The 27,572-nt window shown below is 43.3% G+C and overlaps 1 protein-coding gene across 3 annotated transcripts in view; it reads left to right on the plus strand.

Moving 5' to 3' along the window:
- The window catches only part of Egflam (EGF like, fibronectin type III and laminin G domains), a 186,355-nt gene that overhangs the window by 70,002 nt on the left and 88,781 nt on the right, over positions 1 to 27,572 (plus strand). For 2 of the 3 annotated variants that reach the window (XM_060380501.1, XM_021652076.2), the window contains exons 2-5: positions 9,794 to 9,903; positions 11,590 to 11,673; positions 22,442 to 22,559; positions 23,571 to 23,706. In XM_060380501.1, the coding sequence (XP_060236484.1) occupies positions 9,794 to 9,903; positions 11,590 to 11,673; positions 22,442 to 22,559; positions 23,571 to 23,706 (448 nt within the window). Of the gene's footprint in view, positions 1 to 9,793; positions 9,904 to 11,589; positions 11,674 to 22,441; positions 22,560 to 23,570; positions 23,707 to 27,572 lie in introns of those variants that run through there. The other variant, XM_060380502.1, reaches the window with a different exon arrangement.

The raw sequence follows: 27,572 nt of genomic DNA on the forward strand, positions 1-27,572 counted from the left end.
TTTCTGGTCAAATTTGTTGGGTGTTCTGTAGGCTTCATGTATTCTTATTGGCCTCTCCTTTAACTTGGGGAAATTTTCTTCAATGATTTTGTTGAAAATATTTTCTGTGCCTTGGAGAAGGGAGTCTTCTTTTTCCTCTATACCTATTATTCTTAGGTTTTGTCTTTTCATATTGTCTTGGATTTCTTGGACTGTCTGTGTCAGGAATTTTTTGGATTTAACATTTTCTTTGACAGATACATCGATTTCTTCCATTGTATCTTTTACACCTGAGATTCTTTCTTCCATCTTGCAGTCTGTTGGTTATGCTTACCTCTGTAGTTCCTGTTTTCTTCCCTAGATTCTTCCTCTCCATTATTTCCTCTATTTGTGTTTTCTTTAATTTTTCCAGTTCTATCTTCAGGTCTTGAGTTGTTTTGTTTACTTCCTTCACCTGTCTGATTGTACTTTCCTGTTTTTCTTTTAGTTCCTTCAACTCTGTTTCTTTTATTTCATTCAGTGCTTTAAGCATTTCCTTTCTGAAGGTCATAAACTATTTGGCTGCAACTTCCTCTATTTCTTTATGGATGGCAATATTCTGTTTGAGTTTATCTTCCTCTATGTCTTTACGTATCTTATTGGTTTCCTCTTTTATCATCTTCATGAGCATAGTTGTTAGGTCATCTTCTTGGATTTCAGTTATGCTGGGGTGTCCAGGGCTACTTGCCCCTGGGTAACTGGGTTCTGGAGATGCCATATTGCTCTGTCTTTTGTTGCTTGAGCTTTTACACTGGCCTCTACCCATTGTGCTATCTTAGGTGTTTGGGGTTATTTTCTGGTGGTTCCTGGGGATCCTGTGATGGAGAAAATCCCCTTTGCAGAAAGCTGGTTTTTCCTGAAAGGAGTCTTCTCAGCTTTTTGGGTATAATCCCTGGATGGCTGGCGTTTTTTCAGGAGTTGCTGCTGCTCACCTCAGGGATAGAGACCTGAGTGGTAACTGTGGCCTTTGTTAGTTGAGAGGGAAGTCCTGAGGGCAGTTGCCCTGTTTCTGGGTTTCTTGCTGTAAATTTAATGATCAGCTGCTGTGACCCAGTTGGACATCTGTCGCACAGCAACTGTTTGTGCCTGTGTCTGGAGCATAGCTGAGTGATGGCAGCTCAGCCCCACCGGTCTGCAAGACTTTTTCCAGGGAAGGACTGGGTGATTTAATTCAGTACAGTTTCCTTCCTTCCCTGTGGATTCTCTGGAGACAGGGACTCCCAGTCTCTCTCTCTTTTTTTTTTTTTGTTTTTTTTTTTTTGCCCTGGGCGCACAGCTCCGTCTCCACCAGCTAACTAGCTTGCAGAAACTGCTTGTGTCTGCCTTTCCGGCCTTTGGGAGCCTGGGTGTCTGCCTAAACTGGGTAATTTTCCTGAGACCTTTTCGGGGTGGTGGTGTTGGCTGAGTGCTCTGAGATCAGACCAGCCGTTTCCCTCCCTGTGGGTTTGCACCGGACAGTGAAACTCATTCGCTGGTGCCCTGGTGCCCACAATTCTATCTCAGGTGGCGAATCAGGCGCGCAGGCAGGCAGGGCTCTGTGCAGGCGCCTGGGTCTCCGGTTCTGGCTCCGGGCTGGCTCCTGGAGCGCCCTCGGAACCGAGTCTGTTCCAGGGGATGTCTGGGTGACCTAAGGTTGGTCCCAATAGTTTCCTGTACCGTTGGGGTTATCTCTCGACTGAAAATTCCAGTCTCTAATAGTGTGGTGTGCACGGTTCAATCTGGGACTGTGACCAGAGACACTCACGTGTGGCTCTGGGCTGGGGCTGGGGCTGGGGCTGGGGCTGGGGCTGGGGCTGGGGCTGGGGCTGGGGCTGGCGGCTGGCAGCCAAGCATCTGGTGGAACCGGGATCTCTTCTGCGGTTTAATTGGGTGAGTTAAAAGCTGATTGAATCCCCCACCGTGGGATATCCTTTCACCTGGGAAACACAATCGTCTGTGTTTTATGGTTGAGAGTTCTGATTGCTGGTCACTCTGCTGATCCCACTGTGTTGCTGGTCAGAATGAGAGTCCTCCCGGCTCTGCCATCTTGCCCCGCTGCCCAGGCCTTTCTTCTTTTAAAGATTGTTTACAAGGTGTGTTACCAGTTTATTGCCCGGATAGCCAAGAAGTTTTCTGTCCCTTTACGGATGAATAGTTTGGTTGTTTCCAATAAAAATACATTAAATAAACAACTTATGAAACAAGAGCACAGACTTACATGAGGAGACAACCAATGCCACTGGAGTAGTCATTATCTCTGGAAGGGAGGAAGGGGGTAAGAATGAGACATGGAGTTTTATCTGTATTTGTTTAGAATTATTTTGGAAAGAAATCTGAAAACTAAAGTTACAACAAGTAGTAATAATTTCAGTTTTCTATGTTTGTTAGTTATTTGGAGAAAGAGGAAAAATGTTTTATTTTTATTTTTATTTGTTTATTTATTTATTTATTATTTTTTTGTGTGTGCCTACATCTGTGTATTGCACTTCATGCATGCAAATGTCCACAGAGGCCAGAAGAGGGCATCAGATTCCTTGCAACTGGCTGTTGTGAGATGCTTAATGTGAGTGTGGGGAGCTGATCTTTTCTGCAAGAGCAACAAGTGCTCTAAACTATTGAGCAATCTCTCCAAACTCAGATCAAAATATGTTACAGCCAGATGTGTGGACAGGTTGCTGATGGCCCTGACCCACCAATTCCAGTTCAGGGTTTTCCTGGCATCGAGAAGCCACCAGCCTGCACTCTGCTGCTGTCCCTCCGGACCCATTGACACCTAGCTAAGGTATCTTCCATGCCTTTACCTCCCGTGAAACTCTGTGGTCACAGCCCTCTCTTGAGATTCGGAGCCCAAGGAGAAAGATATATTTGTGAGACCCATTCCTGATCAGAACTGCCTGAGCCAATCTAGAACAGGGTAGAGAAGATCATGCAGACTTCTGTTTTAGTTGTAGATCATGCAGCAAGGAGCTGGGGGCTCTGTCTTTGCAGCCAGCCACTCCCTGGTAGAGGTTCAGGCACAGCCAGGGGCGATTCCACGTGATATTTTTATCCCCCTTACAGCCTCCTTCCTGGTTGTATTGAGTTGTCTGTGATGGTTGACGTTAGTCGTGTACACAATCTGATGTAGGTCTCTTACCTTTTGTTGTTGAGAGCTAATGGGCTTTATTAATTGTAAGCTTTGTTTAGCCTTATCATTAAATAAAGAAAAGCATGCTGCAGACATGCAGCAGCTCTGTTTGTTTTAAGTAGCTGGCGTCAAGTTAGCACCTGCCTTGCAGATTTTCTTTGAAACAGCTGAGGGTCTCAGTTTGACTCCTGACCCCACAATTCTGGCCTTTACATGCAAAAATCCTTTTTGAATGGAGTTTCTTTAAAATGTGGTAAATCAATATGATAACAGTGTGCAAAGGTTGTCAAGTAGAAGAAAATAGGAAAGTAAAAAGTCTTTAATCTCAGCTGCTTAAATGTCACAATTAGCCTTTCCTCTTGTTATCAAGTTACTTTTCAAGTAAATCCATCACAGTGCTGCAATCACAGCACTATGGTAATCTGGGCAAATTTCTCAATGTTTTAGAATATATTATAATTCTGCTACAGGCATGACCAAGGTGTGATCCCTGCCTTATTCTCTACATATGCTTTTAGATGGAAATAAATTTGGGTTTATAAAAGAGTAGTAGAGAGAATTTCTTCAAGCCTTGACTCAGTTTCCCCTCACATTAACTCCTCTATAACCATGGCACACTTGTCAAATCTCATTTAGTGAAAGTATAATTCTATCAAGGAAGATGCTTGTTTTTCCACAAATGTCTTTCTCTGCTTGAAAATCCAGTCCAGGATGGCACAACGTTTGATGAAATCCCACGTGAGCGTTTGTGCACAGTCCACCTGTGTGATATAATATTATTGACGTGGATGTTGGCTTTGTCCTGTTTCTGCACATTTAGATGTTATGGTGTCTCTGTACCCCAAGGGATGCTTTGTTCAGAATCCTGCCGGAGAAGCTGTCTCTTTAAGACTCTCCTTTCAGACAGGCTCATCACACTTCTAGGAGACAGAAGACAGGGCAGAGTTGTGGCTGTGGATGCCACTGACATCGCCAAATCGTCCTGCAGCATGTTTGCATAGTCATTTACACTGCCATATCCGATTATTGGAAGGTGATATGTGCACACACTCTTTTCAGCCTTCTTTGCACCCACTTAAACACTTCAACTTAATTTAATAGGCAAAACCAACATTTCAGGTTTTAGACATTGTTTCTTTCATAATTCACAAATTTGAATATTTCCCTGTGAGTGTTTACTTCTCACTTCTTGTGTGAGTTTTCTCTTCATATCTTATTTATTAAGGTTTCAGTATGTTTTTATCAATATTTATGAGTTTCATAATAAAGATATCCCATGGCCTGCCATTTAGCAGCAATTACTTATCCCTCAATCTGCTGGTTTGAATTTTTCCTTTTGTAATTTTTGAAATGCATCATGAAAGTTTCATGATTTAGAACCAACTAGTTTTCTTTTGATTTATTTTTTAACCTCTTTTAAGCCTGGAAAGTTTTCTCTACCAAAAATAAACCCTGATTTTTGAGATCCAAGCGCATTCTGTAACTTGATTTCCCAAGTGTCACGGCTTCATCTGGAATAGTTTTGGTCCAGATGTCTGACATGGATGGCTAGCTCAGGTGCGCAATCCTATGTCCATAAACAGCACCTAAAGGTCAACTGTGTGTTTCCAGATGACTGAGAAACATACATTCCCTTTCTCTCTATGGTCCCAGCGTCCCGGTAGCCATGCTGATTCCTTCCTCCCTGTTACTCCTATGTACACTCAGTGGTTGATCACTGATGGGCGTATATGTGGTGGGTACACTCTGCCCTCAACTGCAGGAAAAGCTAGATGCTGCTTCTTCTATCTAGGATACTTTCTTCACCCCCCTTTTGTCTGCCACATTCTTACAGAGCAGAGAGAACCACTATGTCTTTACTGTGTGTAACAAAATTGTTACATACTCTCAACAGTATTTGGTCCTCAAACCCAATTACAATGCCTGGTTAACTTGTTTGTGGACCCACATAATGCAGAGGCTTGGAAACAAACACATACACACATACATACATACACACACACACACAAGCATACACACACGCATAAACACACACATACAAACACACACACACACCACACACACACACACACTCGCTCACTTAAATTTCCAATACTCTCTGAAGCCCGCATTCTGAATATGAACTAGGTTCTGCCAATCAAACATGCCCTTGGGAGATATAGAAAACAAGAAAGGGGCGGAGGCCATTTTCCTGCTGCTGTTTTTGCAGCCAGGCCACATCATCAGAATATGAGGACTCATCATTGTAGCATCCATCACTAGCTTGGATATCTAGAAGCAGCTTTGGCACTAGTATTGACAGTGGGAGAGTGAAGGCTTCTTGGTTCTGAATCTCTACTGTAGAGTAGAATTCCTGCCTCTTTTTTTTCCATCCATCCATCCATCCATCCATCCATCCATCCATCCATCTATCCATCCATCTATCTGTCTATCTAGTACTTTCCTTGCATATTCAAAGCCCCAGGTTCGATACCCAGAACTGCCAAAGTGTCAAAGGACACCTCAAGTCTTTCTTTTTTCTTTTTTTAAATGTAATCACTTTATAGCCTGATTCCAGCTCCCTCCCTCCTCTCCTCCCCACCCCATCCTTATGCCCCTCCCCCACTCTCCCTTCTTTTCCCTAAGGGGAGGCCCCCAAGGGGTACCAAGCCACCCTGGCATCTCAAGCCACAGTAGGACTAAGCACATCCTCTCCCACTAAGTCCAGACAAGGCTGTCTAGCTAAGGAAAAGGGATTCAGAGATTCACAGCAAGAATGAGAGAAAAGCACAGAGATTCCTCCTCACCCCTACCTCTCCACATATGCTCAGACTCCCCTATTATAAACAGCTCCATCAAAGAGGCACACTTGTTCCAACTGGTCAACCTCCAGTCAACTATCAGCTGAAGTTCACAGTTCACATTAGGGCTCATTATTGCAGTTAAATATGATATAAGTATAGATAGCTATATAATGCCATGTATATACAGCATTATAGTATCACACTGCAATGGTTAATCCTAACTATCAGCTTGGTTGAATTGAGACACACTCCTGGGAGGTTCAAGGTACACTTTTGGATGTGCTTGTGACAGTGTTTCCAGACAAGATTAACCAAGGAGAGAAAGTCCACCTTGAACGTGGCTGACCATCTCAAAGGCAGAATGCTCAGGTAGAATAAAGGGAGAAGTAGAACATAAAGCCAGTATAAGCATTCTCCCTCTGCTTCCTGACTTCCTGAGATGAGCTGCCCTATTCCACCACCCTCTACTCCACAGACTGGAGTCTCTGAAACTGCAGAACAGAAGCCACCCTTCTTTTGAATCCTGTCTCTTGAGTATTTGTCACATATGGAATAGTTTCTCTTGTAAAAATTCATCTGTTCATCCCTATCTCTCCCTAAATGTCTGGCAATCACCAATGCTTCTACTGTCTTCAGGATGCCAACTATCTGGAATCACTCAGTCTGTAGCTTTTCCAGACTGAGTTCTTTCTCTTGGCAGTATGAATTTAAATTTCTTCCATGTCTCTTGGTCATGTAATATCCCATCTATTTTTAGTATCAAATAACATCCCATTGTCTGGATGTACCACAGTTTATTTATCCATTCAGCAGTTGAATGGCATCTTGGTTAGTGTAAGAGTAGGCAATTATGAGCAAAGCTGCCATAATCATATATGCACAGAGTTTTGTGAGAATAGGTTTTAGATTCTTAAAAAAAAAAAAAAACACGAAGTACAAAATGCTGTGTCATATTTATAAGAAACCACCAAAAGCTGCCTTCCAAAGTGATTGTAGCAATTTGAATTTCCATGAATGAAAGATTGTGTTTAGACCTGGGGATTGAACTGGCTCCACCGACCCTCTTTCTAGAGCTCATAGATGCTGTACATGGGGCTGCAGTTCAGCAGATGAATTTTGGGAAGGACTATATACCCATCACTCCTATAGCTTTTTATCTTGAGACAAAGACCCACTAAGTTTCCCAGACCGGCCTAGAACTCCCCCTCTAGTCCTGATCTCCCCGCTGTGGTTACAGAGTAGCCGGCATTGTCCCTTACCTTAGCAAGCCTGGCCTGAGCACGAGAGCTCATTTCTTCCCATGCTTGGCAGGGTTCTGGTAGGTATAGACTGAGATCCCACTGCTGTTTTAATCTTCATTTCCTTCATGAGGTGACGTTAGGCATCTTTTCATATGCTCGTTTGCTCTCTGTAGATCTTCTTTCATGGATTTTTTTCTGACACATATTAAAAACTTCATTATTTTATCACAGTGGACATTGATTGTTCTGTGTTTGTAGTTTGTTCAGTTGCTGTAACAAGATGCCAGAAGCTGCGCAGAAATTTTTTTTCACAGTTATTGAAACTTTGGGACGTAGGGTCTAGCTGCAAGATGGAGTTTGCTGGGGGAAGGCCTTTATGGAGATGCCGTTTTTCTGATATTTAGGGTGTAGAAAGTCCACAATTGTGTCACCGAGAGATTCAGTAAAGGCACTACCTAGTCCTCTTGCTGTCAGAGGGGAGAAGGGGTACTTAAAGTTGTTTTTTTTTTCCTTCTAAGAGCACTATCCTGCTTTGCTTGTCACTCACTGTGACAAACTCCATGTCAGGACAACTTGACAGAGGAAAAGTTTCTTTTGCACACACTCTTGGAAGATTTCGGACATTGTGTAAGGCACGGGGGTGTTCAAGATCGTAAGACCTGGTCTTGTCTTTGAGGACTGGGAAGCAGAGGGCTTAGGGTGGCAGTGGAAGCAGATGTATCTTCTCAAGCTTCCCCTAGCAGCCTACATCTTAGTTGGGTCCCCTGTCCCACAGGCTTTATAACCTCCAGAACTGTGCCACTAGCTCAGGCCCAAGTGTTGAAACACATGAGACTCCGGGGGACATTTCAAACTGAAACCACAGCAGACAGCGATTCATGAGGAAGCACCCTCCTCCTCCAATCACTGTCTAAGTGTTAGGGGTTGTTTTCACCAGATAAATTTGGGGGAAAACATGTTTAGTGTGTAGAATTTATATGTTTTCTGGTAGTACTTCATCGGCTGTACGGGATACACATGTTCTTCAGTAGTCAGTGGCTTGTCCTTTACTCTCTTGAGCCAGATTTGTGGAGGAGAAACTCTGGAGGGCTAACATTTACCCTCAGGAAGCTCACACTGCCTATTTGGAGCAAGACACGCATCAGCATAAGCTTATAAGTTAGTGAATTTCTCATACACACGCTTGGTTCTCACGAGTCCTTAAGAATATTCATTCTCTTAAGTTGGAAGTTCTCAGCAAGTTTTCAGGATGTCAATGGTTCACCTAGATTTATTGATGAAGTTGTTCTGGGGTTTCCCAGCTGTCCAGGGAGTGCTGCTATTGCATAGTGGGGAGGCGTTAGCAAATATTCATCCGTGCTCTAGGACAGCTCTACCATAGGGCTACCTAACTCACAATGTCAAAGGTGTCAACCCTGAGAAGTTGTCTTAGGTACAGGGATTCTAAGAAATTATTCAAATTAAATTAAGTGTGTGCTTAAGGATTTTTTTTTTCATTTAATCCTTTGAGGATAGCAATGTCAGTAACCTACATTAGCTGGAATGCGTGTGTATTCTAATTTCTGAAAGATACCCATCCTGGAAATAGCTGATCATGCACATGAGAAGGCACAGGTAAAAGTTCTCAGTTTTCTTAAGAGGAAATTTCTAAACAGCCTCACTGTTCACCAAGAAGGCTGATGGTTACTGTACAAATGAGCTCTGTATGGGAGAGCCGTAGGCTATGTGACTCATCCCACTTTTCCTACCACCCACAATGATAGGAACACCTTCTGTTTTGTGCTTGGGTTTGGTATAAGATTAAATCCTGGGACATCTTTGGCATTCCTGGACTTGGAAATAAAGGATTAACCCTTTCTCTGTTAGCCCATTGGTGGGGTAGTTTCTTTTTCCATTGTGGTGATAAAACACCCTGATAAATGCAACTTTAGAGGAGAAAGGTAATGATTCTGGGTTACAGTAAGTTAACACAGGTGAGTCAAAGCATCCCCTCGTCATAACTATTTAACCATCTCTCCAGCCACCTCTTTCTCTGCTCCTACACAGTTCAGGATCCAAACCCAGAGAATGGTGCTACCCATAGAAAATGGGTCCTCCCACTTCAACTAACATCATTAAGACATTTACCAATAAATATGCTCACAGGCCAACCTGGTCTAGATAATCCCTACCCAGGTGAGTCTAGATTATGTCAAGCTGATAATTAATTATTATAGACCATATTTTCAAAACAACCCATAAGAATATATAAGCTATATAAACAGATGTATGTAGGTAACATGCATACCCAACATTTACATTATACGTAAATTAAGAACTGATCATCTTATTCACCCCTTCTCAAATTCTTATGAAAAAGCCACCTAGTTTGGTCTATTGCACTGCAAACTGTGACTCTCACTTTGATGGGTGAACACAAGTTGCAGAACAGATCAAAGGTATTAGTCAGGCCATTTTCTCTTCCAGTAGCAGGTTGGGAGTCAGCAGTCAAATTCCAGTGGGTTGTCTAAAACTGATGTGGTTCATCAGTAGACGCTGCATTGTTCTTAACTGTGATCTCTGTCTATAAGTACACACTCAAATCTTGTATAAATAATACTTAGGCTACATGGAGCATCTAATGCAATCTGTTCTGTCTGAGGCAGGCAAGATGGGCCCTCCTCTTGACATCAAGCTGGGAGCCTTGAACTGTACAGCTTTCAGCATCCAGTGGAAGACACCGAAGCATTCTCGTATCCATATCATTGGGTACACAGTGAGTACAGGGGCATGGAGGATTCTGCAGTGTGTTTGGGTGGCGGGTCTGTCTGTCTGTCTGTCCTTTTTTTTTTTTCTGTGTGCATCTCCTGTATAGGTTGACTACTCCTAATTTGCTTGGGGTCAGAAATGTTCCTGATTGGGGATTTTTTTTTTCCTTCAGATTTCAGAGTATCTGCCTAATTCATAATTAGGTATCTTGGGACTAGAATCCAAAGCTAAACCCAAAATCTAGTAATTGTTCAAATGTACCTTCTACATACATATAGCAGGAGACAATTTTATATCATTTCTATTTTTCACTCAAAAGTCAGGTGTGAAATTTTACTTTTTTATATTTTGGTGCCGTATCAACCCTCTAAATGTTTCATATTTTGAAGCAATTCAGAGCTTGATTTTTGTATTTTAGGTGCTCACCCTGTTTTTGACCCCTTACACCAATCCTTTTGTGTTAATAACTGTGCCATTCTCCTCTGGTGAGCTGATAGCACCATTAACCCGTTGGGATCCATCCAGTCATTTTGCTGTGTAGCAAAGGAGAGCAAAGCAGACAGAACCATGGTGTCTGCTACCAGCTTCACATCATCAAATTTAGATAAAAAATGCAGAGGCAGAAAAAAAATCACAGGTTGTCACTAACAGGGTCTGAGTTAAAGGGGCACACAGGTAAAGCAGGGGAATTTTTGGCGACTGGTGTGTCCTTTTCCACCAGAGACTACAAACTAGGTTAAACTATTGCAGTTCACCAAAACATTTTTCTTTGCATAGTGTTTTTAGAAATGAGTTGACTTTAGAAGTCAGGGAATTTGAGACTTCCAAATCTCTGTGATATTGGGAGAACTGGCCATATCAAGCTCACAATGCCCTGCCCCTGGGGTTGAATATGTCATCCAGGATGGAGAGAAAGCAGCTTGTTCCTTTTGAGTCCCAACACTCCCTCCTGTCTTTGTTTCACTGAAGAACAGAGGCTGTTCTTTGTGGCCCAGGCCCTCTGGTCTTAGAGTAGAAATCTATTTTGAGACTGTCTTGGTTGGGGTTTCTGGTGCTGTAATACAAAACCATGACCAAAAGCAACGCAGGGAGGAAAAGGTTTATTTCATCTGGCAACTTTCAGGTCACGTTCCATCACTGAGGGACGTCAGGACAGGAACCAAGCAGGGTAGGAACCTGAAGATGAGAACTTAAGTAGAAGCCATGGAAGAGTGCTGCTTACTGGCTTGGTCCACCTGCTTTCTTCCAGCACCTACAACCACCACCCAAAGTGAACTGGGCCCAAGAGAAAACTCACCCCAGGCATGGCCACGAGTCAGTCTTACAGGGGCACTTTCTCAGTTAAGGCTCCCTTTTCCAAAATGACTGTATCTTGTACAGAGTTGAAATAAAACGAACCAGCACAGTGATTCATCTACAGACATAAGAAATATATGCCGCAAGAAGACTATTTTTTTGGGGGGATGGGGAGGAGCTGAATCCAACCCTACCCATTCTTCCTCACTGTAGGGGTCTTTCTCCAAGCCTGTGTAGGCTTATGGCCTTGCTGGGTACTCTCCTTTACTCACAGGTACCTGTGCTTATGGGGCAAAGTGACCTATCTCAGTGGCCACAGCCTTTCTGAGTGTTTTGAACCTTTGATCTTAGGGAAATGTTGCCTCTATTCTCACCAGGGTCTCTGCTTCTTTTCAAGGTGTTTTACTCTGAGGTTGGTTCAGACAAGTCCATCCGGGAGCGGTCCCATAATGTACCTGTTGGCCAGGATGCCCAGATCACTGTGAGTACTTCCATGTAGGCACCAGAGTGTTTGGGACCTTCCTACATGAATGTTTCTGGCTTCCTACATGTACTTCCATGTATGTAATAATAACAAGGGTTTGTGTTAGCATCCTCAAGTATTTCCTGTGTGTATTGCTTTGGTGACATGCTATACTTCCCTTTAGAAAGGCAGGCATTTGATGAAAGGGTCCATCGCAGATACTCTTCATTCTTCCTTAAGTGGAATCAGCCAAATGAAGGCCTCCTCCCCTTCACTGTTTTTTTCTTCATAAAATTCAAGGCTGACACTTTTGTAATCTCAATAAAACTTTATAAATAAACATGACACATCTGTGTGTTCCCAACTGGCTGGAGACACCATGCAGAAGAAAATGATGTAATTTGAAATGTATATTCACATGGTGTGTTGTTTATTTTATTTTCCCGGCCTGGTACCACATTTCAACTTCTCATATTTCCTGTCAGGGTCTCTCAGAGTGAAATTTTTGCTTTTGGCTTCTTCTGGTCCCTTTCTTTCCCGCTCCTTCTTCCCATTCTGCCCCTTAATCTGCAGGCTCGAGCTTCAGAATAGCTCCATAAAGCATGACACCAGTGCCTACAAACAACACTGTCATGATGGCGGTGGTGGCGCTGTCTGTCACTCCCATTTAATAAGTGCCTGCTGAGTACAGCACATCCCGGAACCTATTTGTCATCCTCAATAAGCTGCTATTACTTATTAAGTGTCTGTCACCGCCAGGCACCGTTCCTCCTGCTTTATGTTTGTTTTTCTGTTTAATCTTCACAACTCTTCCATGACCTCATTCTACTGACAGGAATGCTGAAACAGAGGGGTAAAGTAACTCCCCCAAATCATATATTAGGAAGAACCAGCATTACCTGCACCCTGTGGGCAGAGGTCTGAGCCCCAGACCTGTCTCGTCTTTACTAAAGCTCTCATGACCTGGGAGGACTAGCTAAATTTACGTTTCAGCTGGCTGGTGTCTTCCCATCAGCCTTCAGCCCTGAACTCATTAGCCTCTGCCACCCTCAGCCCCAGCCTGTGGTTCTCTCTGCCCTTGGTTGGAAGATTAGGACGAGGCATTAGGGTGTCCTGTCAATTTCTAGTGTTTCAGCATCTTGCTGATGTGGCAACTGGCACAGTGGCTTCTGTATGCCACTGCAAGATAATCTGCAGTCCTTGCTTGGGGGTGGTATTCATTTAGGTTAACTTCCTGTAGGAAACCAACTGGAACTTTCCATAAACCCACTGACCCCACCAAAGAAGGGGTATTTCCCTAGTAGTATCCCCACCAGCCTTCTGTGTTCCAAGGCTTGCTTTTCTGTGTAAAACACTGTCAAGGCACTGACCTAGAGCTTTGAAACTGAGAGTCCATCTCGCACAGAGGACCTGGGCTACACAAATGGCTCTTGTGAGACCAAGTCAAGACAGGTGTAAAACAGAAGACCAGGACTATGACACTGGGCTTCTGGACCTTTCCCTTCCATTTGCAGCTTAGAATGTTGACCACAGTGACTTTGCCTAAGCCGTGGAAAGAATGCGATAATCAGGCTGCAGTGAGAGCATACAAAACTCTGCCATAAAACATCATAAAGATGTAGGCGTCATGTCTGATGCTCTGATATTGACTGTACGCCCTCCATTATGGACACCCGGACATTAGGGCGTCTTGTCAATTTCTAGTACTCCGGCAGCTTGCTGATGTAACAACTGGCCTAGTGGCTCCTGTAAGCCCGCTCACTGCAAGATAACTTACACTTGCTGTTGGCCATAGAGTTCAGTCTTGGAAAAATTCAGCCTAGCTTGCTGGCATGTGATCCAAGGTACACAGGAGGCAAGCAAGAGAATGTCAGCTTAAGACCTGCTGGATACAAAGTGAGTTCAAGGATGCACCATGTTAGTTAATAAGGCCATGTCTCAAAGGGAAAAAAGAAAGAAAAAGAAAAGGTAAAAGGGGGAAAAACACAACAACTCGATGGTAGAGTACTTGACTAGTGTGTGAGAGGCTCACCATTCAAAGGCCAGTATATAAAACAAAACAAAACAACAAAACAAACATTTATTCTGATAAAAAAATGAGGGAACAGTAGAAGACCAGAAGCCATTAACATGACATTTAATAGACAGGATTTAACAGGGATAGACAAATATTGACACAAACAGTCAGTCAAGAGATAAAACTTGGATCTGGAAATGAAAACAGAACTTTCTAGAAGTCGGATTCAAAGGAATACCATTTCAATGGGAGGAAATGGTTTGAACCTTAGGTATGGGCTTGTGTCTGTGTGTCTGTGTAAATATGGCTGGGTACCTGCATGTTTGGGTGGGGGTCAGCACACTTGTCCAATATGCAGGTCTAGATAGGAAATAATGACTGCAGAAATGCAAGAAGCCAAGATGATGGAATTGGAAGGCTTACACAATGGCACTCCATGTGTTTGGATTCCTTTGCTTCCACAAACTAAGGATTTTCATGCTGTTCTAGGCCACTAACCATAGTATCTATGGTTTCCAAATTGTATGTCAGAGTACCTTGGGGTCTTCGACCAAGCTTATAATGACACTCTATAGTAAAACTTTGAGGCTAGCAAGGAGGCTTGATTTTTTTTTTTTTAAAGTTAATGCACAATCTGGGACCTGAGTTTGTTTCCCAAGACATGTAAAGGTGGAAAGAGAAGACTGACTTCAGAAAGCTGTATCATGGCATTCATGTCCCCAGCACATATATCATTGCACACACAAACACACACATAATAATAAATAAGAATAACAATGATAATTAATAATAATAACTTTCAAGGAAAATGGCGTCATCTCTGTGAATTAATATTAAGAAGGCAATTATCTATAACTACTTAGTAAATGAAACTGTTGTGCATTCATTTTGGCCCAGAGACGGTATAAAATGTTTCTAGAAAGTTATATGTGCCTCAAGCACAGAAAGTTTGGGACCTCTGTACTTTAGCATATCAACCTATAGCATATGGATGTTGTGAGAATTAAATGGGGAATGGCTGTAGCACTCTCAGCACTCCCGCACAGAATAAGACCTAGGAAGTGGATGATATCATTTACACTACTAAGAAAAAAGTGTGTTTGCCTCTGCCATACTTGCGGCCAGAGGCAGGAGCTCTGTGGATTGAGTTTAGCCCTGCAAATTTTCTCTTCTTTAGTTCTCTTCTGTTTTTTCCTTTCTTTCTCTTCAGGAATTTCCTGGTCAATTTCTGTATGTTTGGGAAGTTGAACCCCAACACCAGGCCAGGATCGGGGGACGGGGGTCCTCTTGACTGAAATGTTGAATTTTCTGTATCCTATTGTCCCATGTAAGACCTGCTGTATATAACTAATTCTAGGGTTAGCAAGTGGGATTTTAATCATGTAGGAAGGGGTATTAGCCCTTTTGTTCCTGATGTGTTACCTCATAAGGCAAAGAAAGGCTAAAGGATTGAAGTCAGTTGAACTCCGGGCTAAGATTATAGGAAGCTGATTGAAAAGGGAGAATGTTTAAACCTGTGAACAGCATAATGGGGAGAGTCATGCCCTCTCCCGTCCAACCTCTCTTATCCTTTCACTTTTACTGCCACAGAGTGTCCTTACAGCATGTATCGGCCCCATTACCAAAATAAAACTTGATTTTGTTCTCCAGATTGAGTGACAAGTAGGGAACTAAGTTGACAAATGGGTAGTCGGATTTAAATAATTCATTGAAAGGGAGAAACAAAACAACAGATATTCTGGCCAAAATGACCTGGTTGGCGATGTGCAATTCTCAGAGATCATTTGATAGTCTTCTCTCTAGAAACTTCTGATATGGTTAGTTTTCTGCACCCACTTTATCTTTTGTCTTAGAAAAATGAATCGTGGCTCCACTCTGGAAAAAAAAAATAATGAAATAAAGCAAAGAAAATTTGATAATACTTTTGGGAATTAGAAATAGAGAATAATGGTTACACTGGTGATTTTTACGTTTTGATCATTTATCATCAGTTAAGTGTTTGAGCACACACCAAAATATGTATATTTATGTATTTATAAATTATACATGTAGGACTATACTAATATATTATGTACATTATAAAATTCCACAGAATGTCAAAAGAGGAGATAAAACAGAAATAGAAAGTTCTGGTTTCTTCGGCTATCTCAGTAGGCTGTATTGCTCCCCTGAAGGCTTCAGGCAGTTCTTTGGACTCTACTAGTCTGCCTGAGCCAGAACGTTGATTCTATTTGGATCACATCTCAACTTAGAGAAAACTTAGGAATTGGAAGATTTGTTTGTAGTTTCCACTCTATTATCACCTGAGCAAAAGTGACCTTTGGCAAGGTTACTGAGCTCATCAGAATCTCTTTGACAGAGCATGGATAGACTAGCTATGCTTCCTGACTGGAGCCCCCTTGGTCAATAGAGGGCATGCAGAAATATGCCTGAGTATCTTAGTGGGGCAAGCGCCAAGGTTATAAACTATCTCATAGTACTCAGGAAAGATTCTGCACAAGGAGGACTTTCAACCTCAGGCTCCCTTCCATCCCATTGTGCTTTTTAAATTATTTTTTAGATTGTGTATTCGTGTGTGTGTGTGTGTGTGTGTGTGTGTGTGTGCATGTGTGTGCATGCGCGTACAAGCATGTGCAGGCTAGAAAGCAAGGAATTGCTTGCGACTCATGACTGTGTGGGTGTCATCAATGAGTTCTCTCTGTCTCCAGCTTTCCACCCCATGGTTCTGCCAACCCTTTTTGAGCCCTCATCCTCATGATTTAAAGGAGCTAGCTGACACAGCCATCCTATTGCCAATGAATGAGAAAAAGAGGAAAGGGGACACAAACACACACACACACACACACACACACACACACACACACACACACCTTTTTTTAAAGGGATAACTCAGAAATTCACCTCTGCATTTTCACCTTTGTCTTATTGGACCAATTTAACTCCTGTGACCATGCCAAAGGAAGGAGGTTGAACATCTCTTGCTGTGGTCCAGCTAAAATGTAGGGATTATGTTATGAGTGAGGAGTGAACAGATATGAAGAATTGAGTCATAAGATCAAACTGTGGATGGTCAAAGTACTAGGGCAGCAGATACAGAAAGGCAATTGAACTTTGGGCAACCAGAGACCAGCTTTGGCTATTGGTGTGCTGTGCCTGGCAGCCAGGGGGTTGGAAAGACTAAGATATGGAATATTTTATAACGTGAGCTAGGCTCACTGTTGCTTTGGATAGCTTCCTTCTGTGTCTATTCAGTTTCAGCGTCTATAAAGTGGGGATAACAGCGCTGACCTCTCAGAGCTATTGTATGAATTGAAAGAGGCACTGGTATGCCAAGACCTTTTAAATGCTAAAGCGCTGCATAAAAGCATTTGGCTAAACCAGTCACGAGACGCAAGTATGACAGCATGGCGATCAACAAAGTGGGTGAGAATACTGGGTGAGAGCTATCCTCGTTCAGTTACTTGAACTTTCTCCCTGAGCTCAATGAGGTGAATGACTTGCTTTCCAAAGTCTCCTGAAGACGTGACACTAACAGATGCTCCTTGTGTTCTGGAGACAGAAGATGCAACTTTAGGAAAAGGTCTTGCACTTCAGAAAAGAATAGACAAACAAAAATCAGGGTGATCTGGCAGTGCCCAATTTTGCCATAAAATAACCTGAACACAATAGACAGGTGCAGGGGGATGTTGAGGCTGCTGGGTTCAGTCTGGCTCCCCCCGCCCCCACCCAAAGCATCTCCAATAGAATTGGAGCACGAGAGAGAGGGCCACCTTGGCCTGTTTTTCGGCTTTGACAAAGCAACAGAGCACAGGAAAACCCTTTTATTTAGGGAAGAACATATTCAATACTTCCTCCAGTTTCATGAAAGGCTGAAGTGGCAATTACAAAGTTCTCAAGGACAAACACATAAAGATTTGTAGAATTGTCTGGTATTTTACTAATCATCCCAAAGATTTTCACAAGTCACAGTATTCTGAGAAATTCTATTTGGGAGAAGAAGTGTCAGCAGAAGAAATGACAGTAAATCACTGGATCCAGTTCTTTCTTCATAGCCCCAACTTCTCAGTACTCTTGACCCTCTCACAGTTGGGCCATCTGGCTAGCACAGCATCCTGGGAGATTATGGGCTGGAAATAGCTAGCCTCTGTCTCTCCCATCTGAGGGTAGCACTAGTCTTCAGGCCTAACAAGCAGTTTGTGTGCTTGCTAATGCATATATGCCACTTCTACAAATATAACTGTTTTCTTGGATTTTATTCTTAATACTCTCATATTTCTGACATGTGAACATTTATATAATAGTTAAATAATAATCTAGTCTTCAGTGTTTGTTATTGATGTAAGCATCACAATCCTTTTCAGTGTAGATGTGATTCATTTAGAGCTCAGGATTAGGAGGATTAGTTGAGCAGGGTTTGGATCCATACTTTGTCCCTTACTGAGTTTGTGTCCTGAGAACGCCGAATTAAATAAGGGTATGTGCACAAAGGCAAACACATAGAAGAAAAAAAAAAACCTGCACAGATGGTAATTAATGATAGTTAGATTTAGTATTGACTCCTGGCAAAATCAACACTAGTCTATGAAATCATATCATCTGCCTCCATTTTCATATAGTACAATGGCTTCTCAGGAGAAAGGATGCTACAGCAAATGCCTGTAGAGCATTCCTGTGATTTGAAAGATTTTCTGCTTTGTGGGACAAGCCTGGAGTGTCAGTTGGGTGAAGAGTAAAACTGCAGTTTTAGACCCACCCATTCCCTCTAGACTCTAGACCCCTCAACTTGACCTAACCAGTGGTATGGAAGGTAGAATTAGGACTCCAGGAAGCAAAGCAGGAGCAAGCACTATGGACACAGACCTCATGTTAAGCAGAAATCCCTTGTGAAGGTGTGTGTAGGAGAGAGAGGAGAGGACAACCGGGAAGACTAGAAACAGACACCTTCTGGAATGATATAGCAATGGCTCAGACAAGGAACTAGGGACACTGAGGTAGAAGTGGAGGAAGGAGGCAGGTCTGAGGACATGAACAGAGGTGGGCAAGAGTCCTTTAGTCTTGTCTGTTGCTGACTACAGAGCCTGGAGAAGGAATTATGTCTTATCCTGTTTTGTGCTGCTAAAACAGAACACCATGGGTAATTTATGAAGAGGAGAAATTTATTTGGCTGGTGTTTCTGAATGCTGAATGTCCAAGGGCACAGGAGTCACATCTGTTCAGCATCTGGCGAGGGCCTCCTTCTGCGTCATCCTGTTGTAGAAGGTGAAAGAGCCCGAGAACATAAGAAAGTGAGGGGGGTGAAACTCACTTCTATTTATATTTTTAGTGTCTATTTATTTAGCTACTCATTCATTCTTTTATTTATTTATTTTAGAGGCAGGATACTTGTAGCCTAGGCTGGCCTCAAACAAACTCTCTGTGTAGTTGGGGATGCCTTGAATTTCCGAGCCTCCCACTTCTACTCTTAAGAGTTAGTCCCTTCAATAACTAACTAGTCTACTCTCATAGCAACTAACAAAATTAATCCATTCCTGAGGGCTTTGTTGTCATGATCTAATCACCTAGGGCTGGAATCAATGTCTAACACTGTTGTACTGAGGATTTAGGTCTGTAGTAGATGATGAGCAAGAGCTTAAAGGGGATGCGTTCAAGCCATAGAAGGTGCTGTTGATCAAGATGGAGGGGTCAGTCATTGAGCTCTTTTCTTAATGAGGTAATCTGCTTCTCTGAGGACGTATTGGTTCTTGAGTCCTTTCTTTCATATCACTTAACTTCATTTATTCATTTTTCAAAAGCTCCACATGAGCACTGGCAGGGTGTCTGTCAACACCCTGCTAAGCTCTGTGATACCAGGGGAATAGGAGGTGCATCCCATCCTCAGCTGGGTGGGGAGAAGGTGACAAATAAACAGACTATTATAATACAAGGTGAGCAGTGTTAAGATTGAGGCCCACGAAGGACACCAAGGAAACGGAGGAGGGGCATCTAACCAGACGGGGGGTGGGGGGACAGGGTAGAGAAATGAGGTAATGTCTCAGTTGAGTCATGAAAGATGGGCAGGGTGAGCCAGGCAAGGAGTAGAGAGAAGGGCATTTCATGGAGAGGAGCAGCAGGTTCAAAGGCCCAGAGGCAAGGAAGTGAATGGCATAAGTGTGATCCCTGCCAAGTTCTTAGATATGACTGGAATGTGGAATGCAGGAAGGGGCAACGGCAGGGGTGATGGTAGAAGGATAAACCAGGGGACACATGTATGCTCTTCTAAGGGAAATTTAAAGTGTAAAGTGATAGGGTCTGATTTGAGGCTGAGGACAATAGCAGTTTGGGGTCCAAACCGGAGAACAGGCAGTTCTCGTGGTAGACAGAATCAACCCGTTGTCTTCATCGTAACGGCTTAGACTCAAATGGCTATTGGGATAAAATGACATAGGCATATTCCAGTGGTATGAAGAAGGTGTCATCCACTACACTGATAACTGATGGGTGGTGGGGAGGGAGGAGAAATGAGATGTAGCTATCAGGAAGTTCTGCCTTGGAAAGTGGGAGGAGGGTAGCTACGGTGGGTAGCTCTTACTTAATTTTCCTAGTAGGAAAAGGAATAATTAGTTGAGCTTTCGTCAGGTGTGTGTGGTCAGGAGTTAACAATCGATGTTTTAAGTTTTCAAAACTATCAGTTGAATGCATTTGAAGCATTTTTTAAACCTAACTTTTCTTTAGTGACAATGGATGTTTAAGCATCTAAAGTTGTTGTGGAATAAAAATACTATGTAATCCTAGCTCTCAAACAGTTCTGTAGTTCCCAACCTTGTTTGAGAAACAGTAGCCGTTTGTACTGCAGGTTGAGCGTTCCTTATTCAAATGCTCGGGATGAGAGTTTCAGATTTAAAATATTTTTGGACTTCATGTGCATGTGCGTGAGTGTATGTGCATGTGTGTTGTCTGTCTCTGTGTGTGCATATCTGTGTCTCTGTGCATGCATGTGTGTTGTCTGTCTCTGTGTGTGCATGTCTCTGTATGTCTGTATGTGTCTTTTGCTTGTATATCTGTGTCTGTCTCTGTCTGTCTGTGTGTGTCTATGTGTGTCTTTCTGTGTCTATGTTTTAGTCTGTCTCTGTGTGTGTCTTTCTGTGTGTCTGTCTCTGTGTGTACATGTGTGTACATGTGTGTCTGTGTGTGTCTTTCTGTGTATGTGTCTGTCTTTGTGTGTGTCTGTCTGTGTATATCTGTGTATGTGTGTGTGTGTGTGTGTGTGGGTATGTCTGTGTGATGCGATAGGATGCAGGTAGAACTCAGCTGTAAACAGGAATCACTTAATGTCTCAGTCATAGTTTGTCACACAGTTTGAAGATAACTGCATGAGATTTTCTTGGGGTATCAGTGCTTTGTTTGGGCTCACTTGTCACATGAAGTCAAATGTAATTTTTTTTTTACTTCTGATGTCATATCAGTATCAAAAAATCCTAGGATTTTGTTGTCTAGGATTAGAAATTTTGCCAAATTAATGGCAAAATATTTAGCAGGTGTTATTACCAAGTTTAGGTGGTCCAGAAAAGTGTTAAGGGAAGGGTTGGAATCCTGAAGTGGATGGTGAGCCTAGGTAAGCAGAGGAGAGTAGTCACAGACCATGGACAGCAGGTATCACAACCTGTTTCTTGAACATGGCCTCCATACCAACTTCGGCAAGTACACACATGATCCCAAACGTTATGGCCATACAAGGCAGCTACGTGTCCATTACTGAAGAAGAAGCTGACACTCAGGAGTTTGGTGTGAAGGACACCAATAAGAGAGGGTGAAAGAATCAGGATTCAAGTCCAGGACAAGTTGGCTCCAAACTGGTACCCTTCCCACTGCGCTGTTCCTCTGCTTCTCTCCGAGAAGAGCAGCTATACCTGCCACTTAGCCCCCCTGCTGGGGACAAGCCTCCTCTCCTGAATCGGAAGGACAAATCTTCTTCAGCTAGGGCTTTCCACTCAGTGTGGTTCTGCCGGGAAGCCCACATGCATCCATCATTAGTTCCAGCCACTCCCGGGGAGCGGGAAACGGCATCAGCATCACCACCAGCATCATCTAGGATCTTGTCAGAAGTGCGACAAATTCTTAAGCCATTTCTCATTCAGGACCACTGACTCAGGCACTCTGGGAATCAAGCCCATCATTTACCTTAAGAAAGCTCTCTCGGTGGTCCCAGTGCTTTAAAATTTGAGAATCAAAATTTTCATCTCTTTACTCTAAGGTACAGATCAAAACTCGAGTTTGTCTTGAGGCAGTTTACACATGGAAAGAAAGACCCGGGTGTCCCCGAAGGGTCACTGCTCACACTTCAGCAGCCCTGAGAACAGCATCTGAGGCGTGACTAGGTTCCAGCTTGGAGCGCTGTGCAGACCCTAATGAAGACCACCCCTCTGCCCCTGTGAGACGTGTTGTGTTGTTTTGCTTTTTTTTTTTTTTTTTTTTTTTTAATTTGGAACTGGTCCACACCTTTCCAGAGAAGTAAACCTTGCAGAAGCTGTTTAGATCATCACTTGACCCCTTTGGGGATTGAAGGACCCTTTCCCAGGGGACATGTACCAGATATTTACACTATGATTCATAACAGTAGCAAAATTACAGTTGTGAAGTGGCAACAAAAATAATTTTATGGTTGGGGGTTACCGCCGTGTGAGGAACTGTATTGAAGGGTTTGCTTTACTTTAACTGTATTAAAGGTACCGCTCTCGATTGTCCAAACAAAGCTTCTAATTCTTGCCACCTTTCTTGTTTGGTTATTGGCAGGAGGAAGTGATTGGAGACTTGAAGCCAGGCACTGAATATCAAGTCAGCATAGCAGCTTACAGCCAGACTGGCAAAGGGAGGCTTAGCTTTCCTCGGCATGTGACCACTCTGTCTCAAGGTAAAAGAAAAAAGAAAAGGCTCAAATTAATTAAGAATGGGAAAGGACTTCCCATTTACTTATGCTTACATTCAGCAAAAAGCAGGAGCCAGATACTGTGCTGGGTTCTAAGAGGTCAGTGGCGACCACAGGAAGCATGCCTCTGCTCTCTCAGGACTCAGCATGGTCAGGCAAGACAGTCTGTGATTAGCATATACTGACAGACTGTAAAATGTGGTACCCATAAGCTGCAGGGCCTTACCACATCGGGATGCAGGAAGAACTCACTGGAACAATAAAAAGTGAGACTAACAAGTGAATAGAAATCAAGACAGTGAAGAAGGGGAGAAAAAGGGGAGGAGAAATGCAGGGAATGTGCATCCGTGAGGTAGAGAGGTGGACACTAGAAGATGATGCTGGGTCCACTGCAGTCACTGTTCACACTGTACTCTTTGTCAGGAGGAGACATTGATCTGTCACCGCCTGCATGACCAGAAGTGCTTAGAAAAGTCTGAACGCTAGTGTGCATAGAACTAGAAGGTAGGGAAGTCTGGACAAATAGACAGTAGCAGGTACCAGGTGATAGGATCCTTTTTACACATGATGGCATGCACCCACATGTCCTACCACTGCTATGTATTCTGATCATCAGTACATACACAAAAGACACACACAGAAGTGTCTGAAAATAAGTTGCAGGAGCAACGAGTATTCTGTTTCCTTGGGAGCACGGAAACAGATGAACGGTTGATAGGAGATGGAGGTGCCGGAAGATCCTCATGGGTACACATCCCGTGTCTCAGGGCCAGTGAGGCCAACTGAGTCCCTTTCCAGCCAGAGGTTCTGCAGAAGGAAGGGAAGACAATATTTCAGTGAGTGTATGTTACATGGTGAAATCATCTGTGTCTAGCTGTTTGGCTTGGGTTTCAGGCCATACCAAATAGATACATTTCAGTGGTAGAGCATGCACTTGTTCTGGCTGTATCCATCCTTTCCATAGCCAAGTCTAGCTGTGTTTGTCGTCCTGCCTAGAGTCCTGCCTGGCCCCTGCAGCACCGCAGCAGCCACATGTCCTTGTGGTTTCTGATTCTGAAGTGGCCCTCTCTTGGAAACCTGGGAAGAGCAAAGGAAGTGCTCCGATTCAGTCCTACTCAGTGGAATTCATTAGGTGAGTCACGGGTCAAACCACGGACCATGGCTATGCCCCGTATGATGTGAGACCGGCGCAGGTCTTCACTGGGCCTCAGCCATCTGTGCGTTTGAGGTCGTACACAGTCTTGGAGGACCACGTTTGTAATTGGGCCAACATATGTCCATGAATGTTCATCTTGGATGAGTAGTCACTGGGGACACTGTCCCCTCCCTCTTTCTCTTTTGCAGCTAAACACTGTTGTGAGCTCTGAAAACCCTTTATTCACCTTTGCTAACAAGCTGGCCTGCATTTGAGGCTTGAAACCTGCCCTTCTAACTTTAAAGCATTGTATCAGAAGTAAATTTTTGATGGCTTTTCTCAGAAGGGAGGGAAGAGCTCCTTACGTACAAACACCATGCCCTGTGCCCTCCCATCCGTATTAGCTTGGGGCAAGTTTCTAAGTCTGAGTTCAACTTTTTTCCCTCCTAACTATATCCTAAGTACTCGTGATTCAGTTTGATGGACCGTAAAAACTCATGCGGAACTCATGATTATCAATGCCGTGGTGCAATTTTATTTATAAAAAGAGAAGAAGAAGAAAAGGTAAACATAAAGGAATTCCCAGTGCAAGGTCTTCACCTGAATCTGGGTCTCCATTTGATTCCGGATAGAAAGTGAGCAACTGGGGTCAGTCTGGCCTGCATTAAAGATGAGGAGCTCTTCTGAGCCCTCTATGTTGTGGATTCATAAAGAGACTTCATTCCTCGGGCTTTCTGAAGCTGGGGCAAAGGGTCCTGTCAAGATCTGATGAGTTGTTTTTGTTTGGGATTTTTTTTTTTTGTCTTGACCTCCCAGTTTATTCCTGGACTGTGGGAAGCAGACATTTGTGTCTTCCAAGATAGTTCTCAGGCAGGGCTTGCTGAATTCCAAGTAGCAGAAACTTGAAAGAAGATTGGAGCAATGATGTGTGAGCTTCTGTGACTGTAAAGTCTAGTGGCAAGTCTGAATTCAGGGGGCACTAGCTCCATGCCACCTTAGCCGGGAGTGTTCCTCCATCTCTCTACTTCACTGATTCGTTTTTAAGTAGGCTTTCCCACACCCTTAAGTTTTGTAGCCTTCAAGCTTAGTTCTCTACTTCCAAGAGAGTATGGATTTCTCTTCAGACCCAGCAGAATTTTGATATCTAGGTTCTTTTCCATTCTCCAACCTGATCCCAATGGCCAGGGTGGAGAGAATTAATGAATTAGCTAAGCACTGGTCGCACCACAAGCTCTGATCACAGCCGTAGATGGGAGTTTCAGACCTGGGGTGTGTAGGCTCAGTGCTCAAGGTGGATAATCCTCAAAGAGAAACTGTAGAACAACTCTTTTGAAGTGGCAAATGGATGATGGGAAAGCCTGGAAGAAAAAAAAAGAAAGGAAATAAAGAGGGAGTAAAGAAGGGAGGGAAGGAGAAAGAGGAAATGAAGGGGAGAGAAGAAAAAGGGGAGGAAGAAATGACTGATGAGGAGAGAAAGGAAGAAAGGAGGTCTCGAGAGGAAGAGATACTATGTCAAAGTTCAGACCAAGGCTCCTGCCAGATGGTAGCACATTATCGTGCCTCTCAACAGGTAAACAAAGCCTGGAGTGTGCATAGAATAGAAATGTTTCTAAGTCTGGCTCTAATACTTAAGCAACACTCAGAGTTCTAAGACTCCAGTTTTTCTCATCTAAAAAGCCTGAGAGGGATTTAACACATGATTTATTTCCACAAATAAATTACACAACACCAACAGAACAAAATGCAACACTTTAAATTTTGAGAAATACATTTTTAAGATTTATTTATTTATACAGTATCCTGCCTGCATGTGTGCCTGCAGGCCAGAAGAGGGCACTAGATCTCATTATAAGTGGTTTGATCCACATGTGGTTGTTGAGAATTGAACTCAGGATCTTTGGAAGAACAGCCATTGTTCTTAACCTCTGAGCCATCTCACAAGCTCAAGAAATGCTTTTTTTTTCATTAATTACACTTTATTCACTTTGTATCCCCCCATAAGCCCCTCCCTCCTCCCTTCCTGATCCCACCCTCCCTCCCCATTCTTCACGCATGCCCCTCCCCCAAGTCTACTGATAGGGGAGGTCCTCCTCTCCTTCCTTCTGATCTTAGTCTATCAGATCACATCAGGAGTGGCTGCATTGTCATCTTCTGTGGCCTGGTAAGGCTGCTCCCCCCTCAGGGGGAGGTAATCAAAGAGCAGGCCAATCAGATTATGTCAAAGGCAGTCCCTCTTCCCATTACTATGGAACCCACTTGGGCACTGAACTGCCATGTGCTACTTCTGTGCAGGGGTTCTAGGTTATCTCCATGAGTCGTCCTTGGTTGGAGTATGAGTCTCTGGGAAGTTCCCTGTGTTCAAATTTTCTGGTTCTGTTGCTCTCCTTGTGGGGTTCCTGTCCTCTCCGGATCTTACTATTTCCCACTTCTTACATAAAATTCCATGCACTCTGCCCAACAGTTGGCCATAAGTCTCAGCGTCTGCTTTGATAGTCTGCAGGGCAGAGGCTTTCAGAGGCCCTCAGTGGCAGGTTCCTAGGTTGTTTCCTGTTTTCTTCTTCTCCTGATGTCCATCCTCTTTGCCTTTCGGGATGGGGATTGAGCGTTTTAGTCAGGGTCCTCTCTCTTGATTAGTTTCTTTAGATGTACAGATTTTACTAGGTTTATCCTATATTATATGTCTATATGAGTGAGTATATACCGTGTGTGTCTTTCTGCTTCTGGAACAGCTCACTCAGGATGATCCTTTCCAGGTCCCACCAGAGAAATGCATTTTTTAATCACCGCCCAGAGAATCATCTGTGCAATCCTCAGCAGAGATGGTAGTTCTCATTCACTGTTCGTTTTGCACTCAAACATGTATTCTTCCAGCTCACTCTGTGTCTGATGTTGATAAAAGGTAGATATTGTAATTTTCTAGTCTTTCACACACAAAAATATGTACCTTCAGAACCAGAAGCCCTGGGAGAGAATGCTGCTTCCTTTAACTCTTCAGCTGCCATGTAACCCTAGATAAGCCCCAATGCCTCTTCAAGTTTTCAGTTCTCTCAAAGCACAGCTTGAGGCAAGTATGGGGGCACAAGGAGTTTACTTGTGGAAGCCAGAATGAGACAGTGGGGGCTCTGAGACAGGAGAGTGGAGCTATGCTGCTAAAGATACTGTTGTAGGTAACAGGGTCTTTCCTGCAGCCTTGACTCTACTACATATTACATGTCCTATGGGTTCTGGGAACATTTTTTATTGATTTATTATTAATTAAAGTTTATTCACTTTGTATCCCAGCTGTATCCCTCATCTCCTCCCAGTCCCACCCTCACTCCCACTTCTCCTATGCCCCTCTTTTGAACACTGGTAGTCATGGTTGGACTACTGTAATCCTGAGCAAGCTGTGAGTCTGACTTTCTTTAGCTAGAAAATACAGATGCTCATAGGAGGAAAAGACAAAAGATGTCTCTCATCACTTAGACAGAGGGGTCCATGGAGGACTTTTTATGTTGGGTCTTTTGCCCTGAGACTTAAAAATGATTACTTTACATTTGTTTTCAAGGAGAGAGTGTAAAAAGCATTAGAGAAATGTGGCTAAAGAAATCCTTTGTCGCTAGTATCAGAGGCCACTCTGACAGCCAACATCCTACCCCACCAACTGCAGAAATAAAAGCCAGAAAAGATCCAACTTAGATTCTGCACGTGCTCACGGCCCAGCCCCTTTTAGCCCAGTGTCACTATTCAGCACCGGCTGAAAGACATTTACCACTGTTGATTTCTAACCGCATAGTGGGTAGGTAGCAGGAGCCTGAGAAATGGCTCAGCAAGTAAAGGAGTTTGCTGCAGATCTTGAGGAGCTGAGTTTGGTTCCAGACCCA

This window comes from Meriones unguiculatus, chromosome 3, assembly GCF_030254825.1.
Source record: "Meriones unguiculatus strain TT.TT164.6M chromosome 3, Bangor_MerUng_6.1, whole genome shotgun sequence".
Classification (NCBI taxonomy): domain Eukaryota; kingdom Metazoa; phylum Chordata; class Mammalia; order Rodentia; family Muridae; genus Meriones; species Meriones unguiculatus.